General features: G+C 36.2%; 1 protein-coding gene across 3 annotated transcripts in view; it reads right to left on the bottom strand.

The window, feature by feature from the left end:
- Nucleotides 1–16,221, bottom strand: part of CHD1 (chromodomain helicase DNA binding protein 1) — an 83,889-nt gene that overhangs the window by 18,165 nt on the left and 49,503 nt on the right. For 2 of the 3 annotated variants that reach the window (XM_059724991.1, XM_014597253.3), the window contains exons 17-31: nt 14,670–14,822; nt 14,241–14,312; nt 12,945–13,094; nt 12,246–12,394; nt 11,827–11,923; nt 11,643–11,738; nt 10,565–10,741; nt 10,278–10,438; nt 8,887–8,928; nt 7,949–8,079; nt 6,899–7,037; nt 5,843–5,993; nt 4,993–5,115; nt 4,475–4,609; nt 341–604 (exon numbers count right to left, since the gene is read on the bottom strand). In XM_059724991.1, the coding sequence (XP_059580974.1) occupies nt 341–604; nt 4,475–4,609; nt 4,993–5,115; nt 5,843–5,993; nt 6,899–7,037; nt 7,949–8,079; nt 8,887–8,928; nt 10,278–10,438; nt 10,565–10,741; nt 11,643–11,738; nt 11,827–11,923; nt 12,246–12,394; nt 12,945–13,094; nt 14,241–14,312; nt 14,670–14,822 (2,040 nt within the window). The remainder of the gene's footprint in view (nt 1–340; nt 605–4,474; nt 4,610–4,992; nt 5,116–5,842; nt 5,994–6,898; nt 7,038–7,948; nt 8,080–8,886; nt 8,929–10,277; nt 10,439–10,564; nt 10,742–11,642; nt 11,739–11,826; nt 11,924–12,245; nt 12,395–12,944; nt 13,095–14,240; nt 14,313–14,669; nt 14,823–16,221) is intronic. The other variant, XM_059724990.1, reaches the window with a different exon arrangement.

Below are 16,221 nucleotides of genomic sequence, written 5' to 3'. Positions count from 1 at the left end.
CAAAAGTAAATGTGTGTCCAGTTGTTTCTGAGTTTAAGCTCTGCAGTTTAGACTAACCTGCAAAGACTGAATCGATTCAGCCTTAGGCTTTTTGACTGGGCTTTTTGACTGTCTGTACTGAGCCTTTTTTCCTAGGAATGGGACAGAATGGAGTGTACAAGTTTCTTATACTATTTGTACCATCAGCCAGCTAACTTGCCAGTGTAGGCTGAGGTTCCAAAACCATTTCTCTCTCCTTCTGGGTGGAAGTAGTAAAAATAAAAAAAATATATCAATAATGACCATTTCAAAAGCTACCTCAGAATTTTTTTTTTTAAAAGATGAAACCTAACTTAATTACCTTTTCATCCTTGACTTCTTTTTCTTTCTGTGTGGACTCTTTTATTTTATTATCTCTCTTCTCTTTTACTTCTTTTTCTTTTAATTCTTTCTTATCCTCTTTTTCTCTTTTCTCCCTTTTCAGGTCCCTCTTATTTTCCTTTTCTTTTGTCTCTCTCTTTTCTTCTGTTTCCTTCTTTACACCAATATCTGATTCAGACTTTTCTTCATTTTCTTTTTCTGTTTTTATTTTTTTATTTGGATGTTTCACTGAAGAGATCTCATCCTGCAATATTTAAGCACAATATATCATTTCATACTCCATTCCCATGTTAAAAAATATTATAATGATCATATTAGTAATATAAAGAAAACAAAGTTGATATAGACTGTTATATTTGCTTTAATATCTCTAAAGTGCAGTTAAGTCACAAAAATCTAAATCCAAAAAAGGATACAGGCACTGCAACAAATTCTAGTGCTCAGGACATGCACTTGGAGCCAGGGGAAGGAGAGCTGTGTACCAGGTACTCCTACACTGGCTGTTTATATATCTTATACTAAGAATTCATTAGATGAGGAACACGAAACCCAGGTATCTCTTTCCTCTTCTTTTTGTAGCCTAGTGAATGTTTTCATCACTAGGCTATGGAATCAAGTTCACACATTTATTTTTGGTTCAGTGAGTATTTATTTCATGCCAAGCAGAACAGCTTCACTAAGAGGGAATAAGAACACCCAGCCTCAAAATATTCTACATTATAGTATTCATCAGGAAGATGCAGATCAAAATTCCTCTCAGGCAGAGGAAGCACTTTTAGACATTTTAGATTTCTAAAGCCTTGGTTATTGGGTAAAGGATTGCTCTAGCATCTCTTTCAGCTGTGTTCTGTACGGGGCCTTGATTAAGAGGTATAACTCAGAGAATACTTACCAGATTCATAGATATTAGGGGCTGGAAGAGACCTCACAAGATCATAAGGTCCAGTCCCCTTGAGCTTAGGCAGGAAAGACTGCTGGAATCAGATGACCCCAGCAAGGTGAGCGTCCAAATGTTTTTTGAAGATTTCCAGAGTAGGTGCTCGCACCCCACCTCTTGGGGAAGTCTAGTCTGTTCCAGACCTCGGACACTCGATCCATAAAGAAGTTTTTCCTTATGTCCAACCTAAAGCGATTCTCTAGATCTAGCCCTTCAGGCCAAATAGCTGGCGGGATGCCACTTCATGAATCCCAATGGAACTTAGGTGACTACCTGCTTAGCCTTATCCAGAAGACCATAAATAGGTGTTACTTTTGAGCTGGGAGAAAAGTCTCTCTAGACACAAAAAGGAGAGCGTATAAGTCATTCAAGGGATTTCCTATGACACAGAACTGGCTCTTACTCAAAAAGTTAGGTATCTTCAAATTTAACTTGAATGGCCATATGCTTCTCTCAGTTATGAAGGACACCAAACAGCCCACACTCCTCTGCTCTCCCTCCCTCCCTTTGAGGAAGAGGGAGGGAGGGAAAATACTGGGCCCCTGGGGCTGCTCAGGGGCAAATTGTTAAGGAGACCTGTAGAGACTCTGTCCCTGTCCTGCCAATCAGCTGATTGGCAAGACAGGCAAAAGAGAGTTCTTCTGTGGTAGGAACCCTCCCAGAGGCCTAAGAGGATTCCAGTCCCAAGAGAATATCTTTCCCTCACCTTCCCCCCCAGCTTTAAATGCTACCCATACTGGCGAGCTAAGCAGGCAACAATTCGAAAGACCATGGGGTAGGGAACCAGGACAAAGCAAGGTACCAACTGGGACCACCCAGTTCCTGGCCAGCTTTAAAATAACCCCATCTTGACAGCCTGCTGTCTTCCTAGGCAGGGAAGAGGACAGGCTATGAAGTAACAGGCTCTCCTAAGGGCTGGCATGGCCCAGGGAGCAGCCCTCACATGTTCCCTGGCTGGAAAGCTCTGTAGCACTTCAGCCAGGGGGCTAGAAGGCATGTATGTTTCAGCTCCCTGGCTATTTTCCTATTAGTGAGAATTTCGGAAAAAATTCTTACTGTAGAAACGGACACCTGTCCATGGCCTACAACAATTTTGAATATGCCCCAAAAGTACACTATTTAGAGTGCAAACAGATGTCAACTTTGTGCCACCATCAACATTTTTATGGTGGCACAAGTTTAATGAACAGACAACCTTGCCCCCAAAGTGCTCCAAGTGAAGTCCTATACTCATTTGGCATAGGACAAGTGAAGTCCTGATTACTTCGTTTTAGATTTTTTTGTTACCTTATAAACAAAACAAACAAATGAAAACCTTTTGGCAGCTCAAGCTGCTTAGACTATCCAATAACCTGGCTATTCTCTCTAACTCGCAGCAGATTGGACAAATAGTAAACGAGCTTTACACATTGCCTGAGTTGCTGTTTATACGTTAATGTGCTCAACAGAAATACATATAGGAATATTAAAACTAAAGAATTAATACTTTCAGTAATCTCTCTTCTTTTTAAGTCTAGTTCTTGCTTCTTAAGTCTGGTTCCATTTTTATTGTCTATTTCAATATATTCCAGGTCTACAGAAGAGAGCTGAACATGTTTCATTTTAACTAATATTTTTATCAATTAGATACAGTAATGCAGAGCATTGTGCAGACACACTTATTTCAGATTGAAGGTTTCTTATTTAAAAAGATTTTAAAATATGTTATTTAAAAGGTTTAAAAAGATTCCTAATCAATTTAAGTTAATCTCAAGCCTGGTTTAAGATGAAGTAAATTTCCATCTAAGATTTGGTACCGGTTTATCTATTAAACAGACAACACAGTCTTACACTTCTCTTTCTACTGGCTTCTCTTGGAGACTAGGAGTTGATGAAAAGACACGTAGAGAAGAGAAGAGAAAATGTCACTTTACTTCACTGTAACTTATTTCCTGTCTGAAGAACAGAGATGGCATTCCTTAATGATATTTAAACTAGGGGTGCACCGATGAAGATTTTCTTGACTGATACTGATGGCTGATTATTAAGTAGCTCTATCGGCTGATAACAATCTGACAGCTAATTTACAGGAATGCAGCTTGGCAGCTTGGAGAGCAGCGCCCTGCTGGTAAGTCTGTGGGGGGCAGATCAAGGCCCCCGTAGTGATAGAGGGAGTAGGGCTGGGGCAGGCACTGTTCAGCCAGGGTGGAGCCATGGATGGCTTTTCAGGGGCATGTGGAGAGTGCCCCCGGGTGAGGCATGGCGGGGGCATGTGCCCCCCAAATTTGTGCATGGGGCAAGGCCACGCTGCCTGCTCCAGGCTTGAGGCAAGGGCTGAGCCAGCTTCTTCCCAGTGGGGGCGCTGGGCCAGGGCAGACTCAGCTATGCGGGGCAGGCGGCGGCAGCACTGGGGGGGACTGGGGATTATGGTCACCCCAAAATTCCCCGTAGCCACTCCTCACAGTGCTGCAGCTGCCCACCTCATGCAGCTGAGACTGCTCTGCCCCTGCCTACCCTGAGTGCAGCCCCCTTGCCGGGAAGAGGCTTATTGGTGGCATTCTTGGCCAAAAAAAAAAAAAGCTGATAGCCAATAATGTTAATTTTCCTATTATTGGTGTCTATCCATTATGCAACCAATATACTGGTAAACCTCTAATTTAGACACTGAGATATACTGATGAAACCCAATATACGAGGGCTAGGTGTTATTATTGGCCACAATAGCTAACAGTAGTCCACCCAAAGAATCAGGAGTGATACCTTAACAAGAAACATCCCAGCTTTACATTTATCTACTAAATTTTCATTTCCAGCCACAAGGACAGTGAGGCCATTAAAAAATCTTGAAACCAGACAATGCCATTTTTCTTGTTTTGAAGAAATGAAAACAATTTCAACTGTTCTGAATTCTGTAATTCAGAATCCTAACCATACAGTCATATTTTCTTTACCATTCAAGTGAAATCCTCCTCCTCCATATTTAATTTACATAAGATTAACAAGCGGTACCACAGAACATATATGAAAGAGTCAAATGATAAAAGCACTTTTCTGTGAGTGCCATTTTAACTATTCAGTGAAGAATCAATATCTAAATATCATGGAACAAATAGAACTGAAGATGTGGTCCTTCAACAAAAAGTATTTCCAATAAGTAGCACTAAAATAGGTATTTTTAAATTAAATGAAGATGCTCACCTTATAGTCATCTTCTTCTTCGTCAGATTTTTCTGAGGCTGGTGGTGAAGAGTCACTTTTTACCTCCTCTTTCATTTTTGCAGATTTTAACACTTTATTCTTCTTAGTTCTCATTTTCCTCCTCTTTGAATTTCCCTGAATACAAAGACACCGTTATTTGATTTGACAGAAATACCTTGCCGTGCGTTACAGAGAAGGATTTGTTTGTATGTTAAATCTAAGTTCATCTTATTAATTGGCATTCAGATATAAGAAGTACTTAATTTGACTAGTAATGGAGAAAGGAGTTTGTCTGACAATAATGAGAACACACAAAATAGTACAAACTTCCTATATGTGCTAAATATGTGAGCTGGTCATGGGCTGATTAACTTGGCTAAAAGTGTGTAGAAAAATCCAAATGGCGAGGGAGGGAGGCACCAGGTTAGGGATGCGGGGGCAGGGAAAAGGCTTGACTAACATGTCCCACAAGCACATCACTACTGTATTTTACTACTGAAGATCTAAATATCACTTACTGCACCAGAAAGTCTTTGTGCTTCCTTCCTTGCAAGATCTTTATTGAGTAATTTAATGAGGTAGTCTGCACGAGTCTGTAACTGCTTGGCCTGGGGTTTCTTATCTGGATCATCTGGCAGAATCTGAGAGCAGAAAAAAAAAAAATCATATATTTATATAACTTCTAATTTGGAAGGTGAGACTGGAAAATAGGAAATAGACTGGAGCAGTGGACAGAAGGACAGGAATATTAACGTGGAAAAGTCTTCATGAAGTTGGATCTACTCTGATTCTAGATAGCAAAATGTGCTAGTGTGCTTGAAAGAGTGGAGAATCTCTTAAAATTACCTTAATTCCCTGGCTCCCTCCCCAGCAACATCTTTTAATATAGGGAGCTTTGAAAAACAAATCGTATACATGAGGGCTACAAATTCTAGTAACCAGTCCCAGCTTTGAATTTCTGTTCTAAACTACAACTGAGCTAGAAGACCTTCAGCTACTGCATCATATAGCCATCAAGGGCTTCACATGCTTGTACAATAAGGACATCTGTTAAGTAAGCAAATAAGGAACAGGGGGGAAAAAAAAGAGTGAAAATGAATATAAACATTAACATATAAAAGACTAAACAAAGCAAAATAGGAGGGGAGAAAATAGGAAATGCTAGAAGATGAAAAAGACAGACAGGGATGGCCATGACATCTACTAAAATGACCATAAAAGGAATTCCTAAAAGGAATTCCAAAAAAAGTAATGGACATATAACTTTGTGCAGCTTCAGCAACTTAAAAAAAAAGCAGTTTCAATTCTTTCTTAGCAACATTATCAACCAAATAAAATGTGTATACCCAGTTAGATGACAGAACATACCTTCTGTGTCAAGCTCAGGTCAGGATCCATTTTTATCATTTCCCAGCTGCCATACCCATATTCATAGATGCCTATTAGCAGATTAGAATCATCTTCTTTGCCCCAATCTATATCAAAATGAGCTGCCTTGGTGTGGCATGGGATGACATATCTAGAAGGAAGAAATTGTAAGCCAGATGAGCTATTTTTATTTCTGTAAAATGGAAAGAATAAGGGGTGGAAGAGCATTATATTTATATATGAAGCTCTGACTTATTAAGAAGTACCTGAGGTACTTTTCTCAACATTTTATAACAGCCGTACTCATTTAATTACATGAATACTGTTATCTGTGTTTCAAATAGCTCACATGGGTCCATGCGTTTATTAGACTCTGGGTCCATGTGTCCATAAGACTCTCAGCAGTTATTTAAAATGGGAGCTTTCAGTCTTGGTTACCTGGGTATTTGTGAAGGAAACTATGATGTGATCCAAATTTAACACCTTCAGTGACATTTGAGTCTTCAGACAGCCTAATGAAATCTATAAGAGGCAAGAATTTTTGTGCATACCCACAAGTTAATGCCAAGCCCAACTGCAATGTGACGAGATTTGTGTCAACACCATTCCACTAGAATGGTGCAGGTGACTGGAACAGATCATCCCTATGCTGCTCCATGGAGGGAAAAGAAGGAAATCTATTACCACCATTCAATATAGTGATAAGGGGTTAACTACAGGATCCATGTACAATGGTGTAGAGCAGTGGGGGGGTAAGAGGGGGCAACCTTTTTGGCAGGCATGCCACAAATTAGCCCTCCACCATGTCCACTCCAATCTCCTTCCCAATCTCTTGCTTAGCTTTTTGCTTCCTTCCCTACCTGCCACCATACAGTTTGTTCCCTCCCTGATCTGCTGTGTGTCATACACTTGTGGTACAGCTGCTATAGGTTGGTCACTCCTGGTGTAGATTGCAGATTTTTGTTAATTATGCTAAAAAGTGTTCCATGAATAAATTCATAAAAGTATTAAAAGTTACCAGAAAATGGCCTCTTTTCACACTAAACAACTATTCACCTTTTCCTTTCCTCTGGATCTGAAGGAATAGATTTGTGCAATGGTACCAACTCTTCCTCATGAGAGATGACCAGTTTTGCATTCACTTGTACTCCTGATATTCGGAATGTTGGGCCTTTAACTTTCCCAAGTCTGCCTCCTTGAATAAAGAAAAAAAACAACATTTATGTAAAATCTTTTGTCTATAAATGGGAAAGTACTAATTATGTTTTATCAATGACCACATTTAAAGAAAACAGGAGTCAGATTCTGATTTAAATGCCCAGCCTGCAACAGTACATTTTAAAATCTTAGCAATCAAATATATTTTACTGCTACTGAGATAAAGTTTAAACTTCTGGGTAAAGTAGAAACTTAGCGTGACTATACATGTTCTCAGGGGTGGGGGAGAGGGGCTTTAGTAAAACACCTGCAGTGTCACGTGTATTCAGCATCCTGCAATTCAAAATGGCAGCAGGGGTGCTTTTAACTAAAGCATGTCAAATGAGCATTAGTTAAAGCACCCCTACTGTCATTTTAGAATGTGGGGATGCTGAAAAGGCGATGCAGAGGCTGCCGGAGCACACTAATTGGCACACGCCAGCAGATTCGATTAATCAAGTCTGCTCTGATGCGTTCTAATTATCATGCGTCAGAGCAGAGCTCTGTCATGTGTATAGGTGCCCTTCCAGTTTACTCTTATGGAGATTCATCCAGTGAGGGATGAAATAAAACACCTTTACCCAAAACTGAGTCAGTGGTGCTCAATCGTTTTCCCTTGTGGACCAGATAGGAAGTGCCTAGTCAAACTGCAGACTGGATGGTAGTTTTGATCCAGTGCCTGGAGCCAATGTGGCAGCTAAGATCCGGCTATGCCGAGTGGGGAGGAGGGCAGCCCAACCTGAACCTAGCCCTGCCCTGTGGGGGTGGTGTGAAAGAGTAAAGGGGTTCTGCATTTACCAAAGTTAGAATGTGAGAATAATAAACCCAGACATCCTACTTTATAGATGTACAGTACTTATTACTGATAAATTATTTTCATTCCATTTTTTTTGTTCAAACATACTCTACCTGCTCTATCTTGTCCAGAAGAACTGTCTTTTAAAGCCTTAATGCATCCATTATGCACGAGCTCCCCCAATCGTCTAAGGTCTGTCTCAGATTTATCAACTAATTCAGCATCTCTAGCTATAGCATCCAACCTGTAATAAAACACAAGAAGTTTTTACACCTCAGAAATCTGATTGTGAATTTCTCCTTCAAAGTGTGAAACTAGAGAGGTAATCATATCAGTCAACATTCACCCTTGTGCATCCATGCCTCTGGTATGCTGTTATACAGTTCTGAGCCAAACAGTTAAAAAGACTAGAGAAAAAACTAGAAGAACTGTAAAGAAAGAAAATGCATGTGATCCAGACATAGAAAAGATGATTTAGAAAAGTGAGGAAGCTATTTTTTCTTATACAATATTGGAATGTTTATGTATTTAAGTTTGACAGTATTTGCTTACATGACTGCAAAATTTATAAATATTTTCAAGAGAAGTCAAGGTGAGTATTGTTCTCATATTACAAATGATAGGCATAAGAAGAAAAAAAAAGACCAAACATTAGGAAAAAATTCTGAAACACAAAACTAGTTGGGACAAGATCATTGTAAGTCTTTCGATAGGCTTTGAGCAGAGCCCAGTATGTCCTATCAAGCAAGTTTGCTGAGTGGATCATCACTGAGCATTACTAAACAACATTTTAGTTAAGACAATATTGAGAAAGATGCAACTAATACTGCTGCAAATTATGATGATTAAATGACTCTAAGCGTGTTTTCTTTGGGCTTTCAATTTATATAAACGGAGTAAGAAAAATAGAGGTTATTCAGATGGTTTAATATTAATACAAAAAATTAGTAATGTGTTCTCCCTTTGAAGATATGGACTCTTCATATCCTGTTTTAGTCTTATGAAAGGTAAGCTTTCAAGTTGCTACACAACTACAATCAAATAGGTTTACCTTTCCAGAGGGCCACCAAATTTCTTGTAACTCTTGATAAACCTAATAACAGAAAATAATTTCATTGTGTAAGCACCAGCTTAATTGGCTATGTTGTTTTAAAAAATCTATATTGAGTATAATCTATATTATGCTGTGCAAATCAAGTTATATTTGCATCGTTATAATGATACAAAAGAAAAAAAAACTTGGGCAGTGTACTGAATCAAGATTATCCACATTCAAACTAATATAAATATTATAAATAAAACAGTAGAAAATACAATTTATTTCAGAAATTACTTTATTATTTTCACATGACCATAGATATTCAGCAACTAGATGCATCTAGTCATAAGATCATATGTGGATTTACAGCAAAGAGTGATTAATGGATTATAGTATGCCTCATAATTAAGAGGAGTTAGTACCAACTCTAGAACGATTATTTTAATTGCGAGTTAGATAACATGAAAAGAAAGATTTAAGTAATAGCAATTATCTGTATGGGGGTAGTTTTAGGATGATAAGAGGTATGAAACAGAGTGAAGCAGGACAGAATATTCCCTTTTCACTAATGATTCCAAGTTACTTGTGCAGTCATAAAAACATTCCTGACAAAAGCAGCAGTCTACGATATGTTACCAGGTAAAATGGAGAAAGAATGAGGATCTTAAATTTAAAAATTATGTTTCCAACCCAAAATACTCTAGAAGATTTACTATGATTTAATGGATATCAATTTAAACACTTTGATTACACAAACAAACCAGCAATTTTTTCAAAATCCATTTGTGTAGAAACTAACAAAAATGAATATTCTCCATCATACCAAAAATGCTTTCAGCACCAAACACTGAAAGAACTCTCAGTATGGATCACTTATTTTAAGTGATTAAAGTATTTTATAAAGCATCACATCACATAAATACAATAAGAGCGGTAAAAATTTAAGACAAAAAAGACGAAAACAAAAAAGTACCCTCTCAACTTCTTGCAGGCCTACCTACAAAAACGTGCAGACTCTTTATCCACGGTTTTGCATAAAACAAAAACACATTTCCCCTTTATATGCATATATTACAAAAACACTCACCATTATAGCAACTAGTTTTTGAAACTGCAGTATCAGGGGAATTCAGGGATTAGAATCTGTATTACTATGAAAGAACTTTAAAAAAATTCAATAAAATGCTTAATACAGTATCCCTTACCCCAAGTAGGTTCTCATTCTGACCATGTTAATTGTCCATTATGCCAGTACCACATTCATACTTAATGTAGGAGACCCATATGGTTATAATAAATAGTCTTATTTCAAATCCATGAAAAATAGATTATTTCATATTTCTAAACAATAATCTCATCTCACTGCTATAAACATGCAGGTTCTCCCAACCTCCCCAACTTACCGCCTAATTTCTGCATCACTAAATCCTTTAATATTCTCTCGAGGAATAGTTCGTGGTCTTCCACGTTTTTTGGGTCGTTTCCTTTCGGAGATAGAATCACTATCAGATCCAGAGTATCTTCTATTCCGACTACGTCTTCCTTCACTCCCATTAAAACTAATCTGAAATTTCAGAAAAAAAATAAAGTAGCATGAACATTTTTGATTAATTTCTAAACAGTCTAACACACAGGATCATTTTTTAAAAAGGAATGAAATGGGAGAAAGTCGGTCAAAATGCAGAGATACCTGTTTAGCACAGTTTCTCATTCTTGGAAGCATGTAAATTTCTTCAAGTTCCTTCTGCCTTTCTTCCTCCTCTATTCTTCTCCTATGAACCTCTGGAATGATTTCTTCCCAGTTCCTTGAATTTCGTTCAGGCTCCAACTCAATATCATCTTCATCCATGTTTGAAAAGTTGGCCACCTTATGAATGAGAATGCACGTACTTTTGCCAATCATCGTATAAGAATACACTTCCACACACATTTACAAACTAATATTTTAGGAAAATACAGTTTGTATAGTCATGACAGTATATGCAGTTTTTATGTCTACTTATCTGTTTATGTGGTAATATAAACTTTGTGGGCTATTTTTTCATAAAGCCACGTACAACACAATACTGTTCCCTGTAATAATGTCAGAAGAGGGAAATGGAAAATATGAAAAGCCTAATTTGTATTTAAAAATAATCTGGACTATAAAAAAAATGTAATACCTTTATTAGTCATGATTACTGAATTATGATTATTGCATGATATCTCAACAAGGCAGAGTTAAAGTTGTTTGCGTGTCTTTATATACTGAGATTTCTTTCATGTGTGATTTTCAATTTCCTGGTCTGATAAAATTAGTGTTTTTACATTTAGGCCACTAGTATGTACTCTTGACCTTAACTAGATTTTGAGGTTGCTTTTTTGTAAGGAATTATTTGGGTTTACCACCAAAAAATTCCTGAGGAATGCAACAAAAAGAAGTCAAATAAATGGGATTTTTTTTTTTTTTTTAACCAGTTTGAGTTCGGTTTAATTTTAGTTTTTTTTAGTTTTGACTACTTCTGGTTCAGTAAAGCCTGAATTAAAATTTCAGTGAAAAGACTCATCTACAGACCAATGGAAAGTGCTACCCAAAACAGATACTACACGCTTATTTAATCTTCTAAATGTGTAAATCTAAAATCCATCTTGACACCAGTACTTTGTGGAAATACATCACTTTAATATGAATGTTACATGTTAAAAAGATGTATAGTAAAATTTTTCTAACAAATTCACAATCACTACAAAGGAAATTACCATCAATTACAATGAGCAGAGAACAGTACCTTAAACTGGGAAAGCAACTCATCTCCTACAGTTAATGGGCCTGGCTCATTTTCCCGAGTTTCAGCCCTCTTTAAGATTTCATCTATATCCATTTCCTGAAAGAATAATATTTTGCTTTAAATTAAAAAAAAAAATTGAAAAGACTGATGTATTCAGCATATGCAGAAATTCAGTTCCACTTACCTGGGGCTCTTGTTCTTCCCCTTCAGGTTCTTTAAAAAGCTCCTCTGCACCAAACTTTAAAATAGCTGACAGCTCTTCCTTATTAAAAGGAGTAGAGCTAAAATAAAAGAAATTAGCTTTCAATTTCCATTCATAACAGAAAACACTTAGACTTTATATTAACAAATAATTCTCAATTTTTTCAGTATTGGTTCAAACACGTTTTCTCCTCAATCCATTGTTTAAAAAAGTTGTATCTAACATGGAAAATGAAGGGTTTTTGAAGAAAGCACAATTCCAAAAGTATTAAGAATGTTTTATATTACTTATACAAACTTTACTTCATATTCTTCTTCAGTCAGTATCTTAAAAGACTAATACACATGAAAAATTATTTGATAGACATATTTCCAAGCCTTCTGCATTCCCCATTATTTTACCTTGAAGGAGTAGAACCTGTATGTAGTACAGTTTTGCCTGTAGTGTCCATTCTCTGAATTACCAAATGATCCAACACCATCTTCTTTTTGGCTCTCTCTAGAATATCTTCTTCTACTGATCCCTTTGTGACTAGCCGATAAATATTTACCTACATATGAAACACCCAAACTTTACATGAACATTTTCCAAGTTACTCATAAAAATCAACATTTTAAATGGATCTAGGACTATAGAAACAACTTAAATGAGATGAAGATAAATTAGTGTATTAAACTTTGGTTTCATATCCTGATTTTTGTTAACAGATCTTAACAAGGGCACCTGTGGAAAGTATAACCCTTCTATTTTATGGAGTCATATTTCACAACTGAGATGAAAGGAGAAATTACATTCCTGAATGACACAGAAAGTCTCCCTATATATGTTTCAGATTCAAATCTCAACCCATGCTACCTGCAATTCTCACTGTGAATTCAATTTCATAAAAATCATATTTCAGTTGTGAAGTAATACAAACGTATGTGTGATTTTCTTAAATAGTTACTTTCTCAATAGATTTGTCACTCTGTTTTATAAAGTGATTTTTTTTAAAGCAGATAAATGTTGCTGCTATTTAGCATCTTATTTACATTCATACAACTCTACCTGTGTGCAGAACACACTACTTCAGCTTTGGGGTGCAGCCAAAATGCTCATACCTGTTTCTTTTGCCCAATTCTATGAGCTCTTGCCTGTGCCTGCAAATCATTCTGTGGGTTCCAGTCAGAATCAAATATAACTACAGTGTCAGCAGATGCCAAATTGATACCTAGACCTCCAGCTCTAGTAGACAGTAAAAAGCAGAAATCCTGAAATTATAAAATAAAGGAATGGATTGTAAGCACAAGTTAGCAATCTGGCCAAAAAAATAAATAAATAAATAAAATCAACTTATAGCAAAACTTAAAATTTAGGTGGCAATTCATTTTTGCAAAACTCCTTGGCCACGCAAATACAATATAACGAATGTATCATAACAAAAAATGTTTATGATGTTTGGAGTCACGGGATTCCAAATCCTATTAACAAAGATGAATCTGTCTCATTCCTTGATGCAAGTATTTCCTTAATGTTAAAGGACACCAAAGGAGCCTGCCAGAACTCTAGAACAGAACTAACAAAGGCTAGAAAAAAAATGGCATATCTAATGTATGAAGTGGAATGATTAGGAACATTTGGATAAAATTAGTTGTGGTTTTTTATTTAATATGCATCTGAGGGCTTTTATATGCATGCATGAATTTAATATAGCAGGAAATTCATGATCTGAATTTTCAAAAATGAGTTACTGAGTATCTAAAAGGCTAATTACTTAAATATTGTAATGGACTGTTCTTGACAAAGTTAAAATTGTTGGTTTTTGGCGTACCTTTTCAAGTCCTGTGTTTTAGTAAAAATACTGGCCTGTTATTTACATATCAATATGCAGTAAGGGAAATTAGATCTACTCAGTGTCAAACATTCTTCAAGAATAGTTTTAATCTTTTCCTATTATATAATAAAAAGGCAATCCAACTAATATCATTACAGTTATCTATATATCTATATAGAACTATATTTTTTAAGGCTGAGGAATACGTTTCTTTTTGTATGTCCATTATCTAACAGACTTTTTGGTAAAAGACGATTACCAGTCAAGTGAAAGTGTACCACTGGGAGTCGTACCCCTTAAGAGTGCCACAAAGCAAAATTGTTTAATATTTGTCAAGTGCTTTAAAATACTTGGAGACAAGGTATTAGAAAAGTACAAAATATTATGAAGATATGTCTAATCCTCTTAGTTGTAAAAATTACATTCTAGATAGATAAAAACATTTAAAAATAAAGGCTAATTAACGTGGGTTTTATGCCCCCAAACATGAATGTTATTATAAAGGTTTTTATTATAATTGCCTGTAACAAAAATAATTTAAGTAATAGAAAAAGATGTAGAAAATTCTGGTAAGGTGGCCTACCTCTGATCCTTCTGCATTAAAATGATCCAGTGCTTGTTTCCTCAATTCCCCTTTTATTGATCCATCTAGTCTCTAGAAGTATTGAACACCATCATCAAAATACTGTCCCGTATATCACATACTAATTACAGTAAAATTTGAAATATGAACTAAGAGTACTGCTATAAAAATATGAATTTTAAAAATTCTATACATATAAAAACCCATCAATTCAGTTTCAAAATAAGCTTCTAACATATATCATTTGACAGCATTTCTCCACATAAAGTCACTTTTCTAGAAAGATATATAGCATTGTTAACTTTTTTCTTAAGTAAAACTGTAAAGATAATGTGACATGGAAGCTTCTACAAAAGAAATTAAGTGTTGAAAAGAATTACAGAACTCTCAGTCTCTTAGACCAACACAGATTCAAGAATACAGTTTTACCTGAAAGGGGAACTGACGATACTTCAAATATTCTGCTAGGATGTCCAGCATCCGCACCATCTGAGAGAAAATAAGAACTCTGTTGCCACGTTCCCGTAGGCGAATCAGTAGCTTGTCAAGAAGGATGAGTTTCCCGCTGCTACGAATTAAATGCTGCCAAAACAATAAAAACGCTATTACAAAATGAACCCACATCAGTTAGCATTGTGTAACCAGAAGACTATTTTTATTATAGGACAGACTAAATAATGTGTACACGAATCTAAAATGCAGTTACTTAGTGAATAAATTATCATTAACTATCTTTTCCCAGATATTTGCCAAGGATGACACAGTAATTAGTAACTTGGAGTAGAGCTTTTTTCTGGAGTAGTAACTTCCAGAACAAACCGCCTAGAACTTCTAACTAAGGCTCTCCAGCATTTCAGTATGCTATACAGAGTCTGATATTCTCTTCTAAGCATGTATTAATTTCCAGTTCAAACTGCATTACAGTACACTTATTACATATGGTTGTTATGGGATTACTACTCTAATCAACCATCTAAATAGTAGCGGTGGTGATTGGGGTGCAGGCAGAGGATATTTGTTTTATACCACACACTTCACATGCTCATAAGGTATTAAATACCTTAACATAATATATAGTGGTTCCTAACATACTCTCTCTACCCTCTTTTATTCCCCAATTTTCACCCTCCCTTCCTCCCTTCATCCCCACTGCTGCCCTATAAAACAATACAATTGGTTGGACTTATTTGTTCAATTTTACTGTTCAATTTTGAAGTTTACTAGCCTGCATGAATGTGGGAAATTCCCAAGACTCTTCAAAGAGGCAGCTGTCTCAGGAATACAAACACATTCAGATAACTGTTATTATAATCAGAACTGATCCAATCCACTAGAATTTAGTACTCCTCGAACATATCTACCAGTTTGAATTCTTCTGGCAAGAGAAGTCAAAGAACGATTACATGTGAATTTGGGATATGACGTTTGGCACTTGAAGACATAACAAGAAACAGAACTTTAGGTACCAATGAAATTTCAAATTTCCAAAACTTTAGGCAGTTACCTAGTTTTAAGGATACAAATTCTGCACTGAGATGCCTAAATACTACTTGAGAGCCACTTTTGATATGAAGTCCTTGTCTATATCAGGACCCAAGTAATTTCCTTGGGTAGAATTAAGACGGCAAATGTATATTATTGGTTTCCTTTTTTCAATAATTAACTCATATCCTTATTAAAATTAATCAGGGAAGCTACTACGTAGAATAGGCATTTTTTTAAAATAATGGCTGAAGAATATTTCTGAAAAATATGGCCTATGATTTATGTAGCAACTCAGTATGCCAAGTTGTAAATTAAATACCTTTTTGCCTTCTTAAGAAACAGTTTAAAATATGAATTACACTGGAATTATGAGATGTCACTCAGTGCTCCTATGAAAAGTATTTAAAATTACAAAAGTGCTAATGAAGAATTTTTTTGCTCTCTGATCTTCAAAAGCTTCTATAAAATAACATTTTGTCACTATTCACGATATGAA

Source organism: Alligator mississippiensis, chromosome 3 (genome assembly GCF_030867095.1).
Source record: "Alligator mississippiensis isolate rAllMis1 chromosome 3, rAllMis1, whole genome shotgun sequence".
NCBI classification, from domain to species: Eukaryota; Metazoa; Chordata; order Crocodylia; family Alligatoridae; genus Alligator; species Alligator mississippiensis.
Note: the sequence above shows the minus strand (reverse complement) of the source record. Positions and strands in the feature narration are given on the sequence as shown.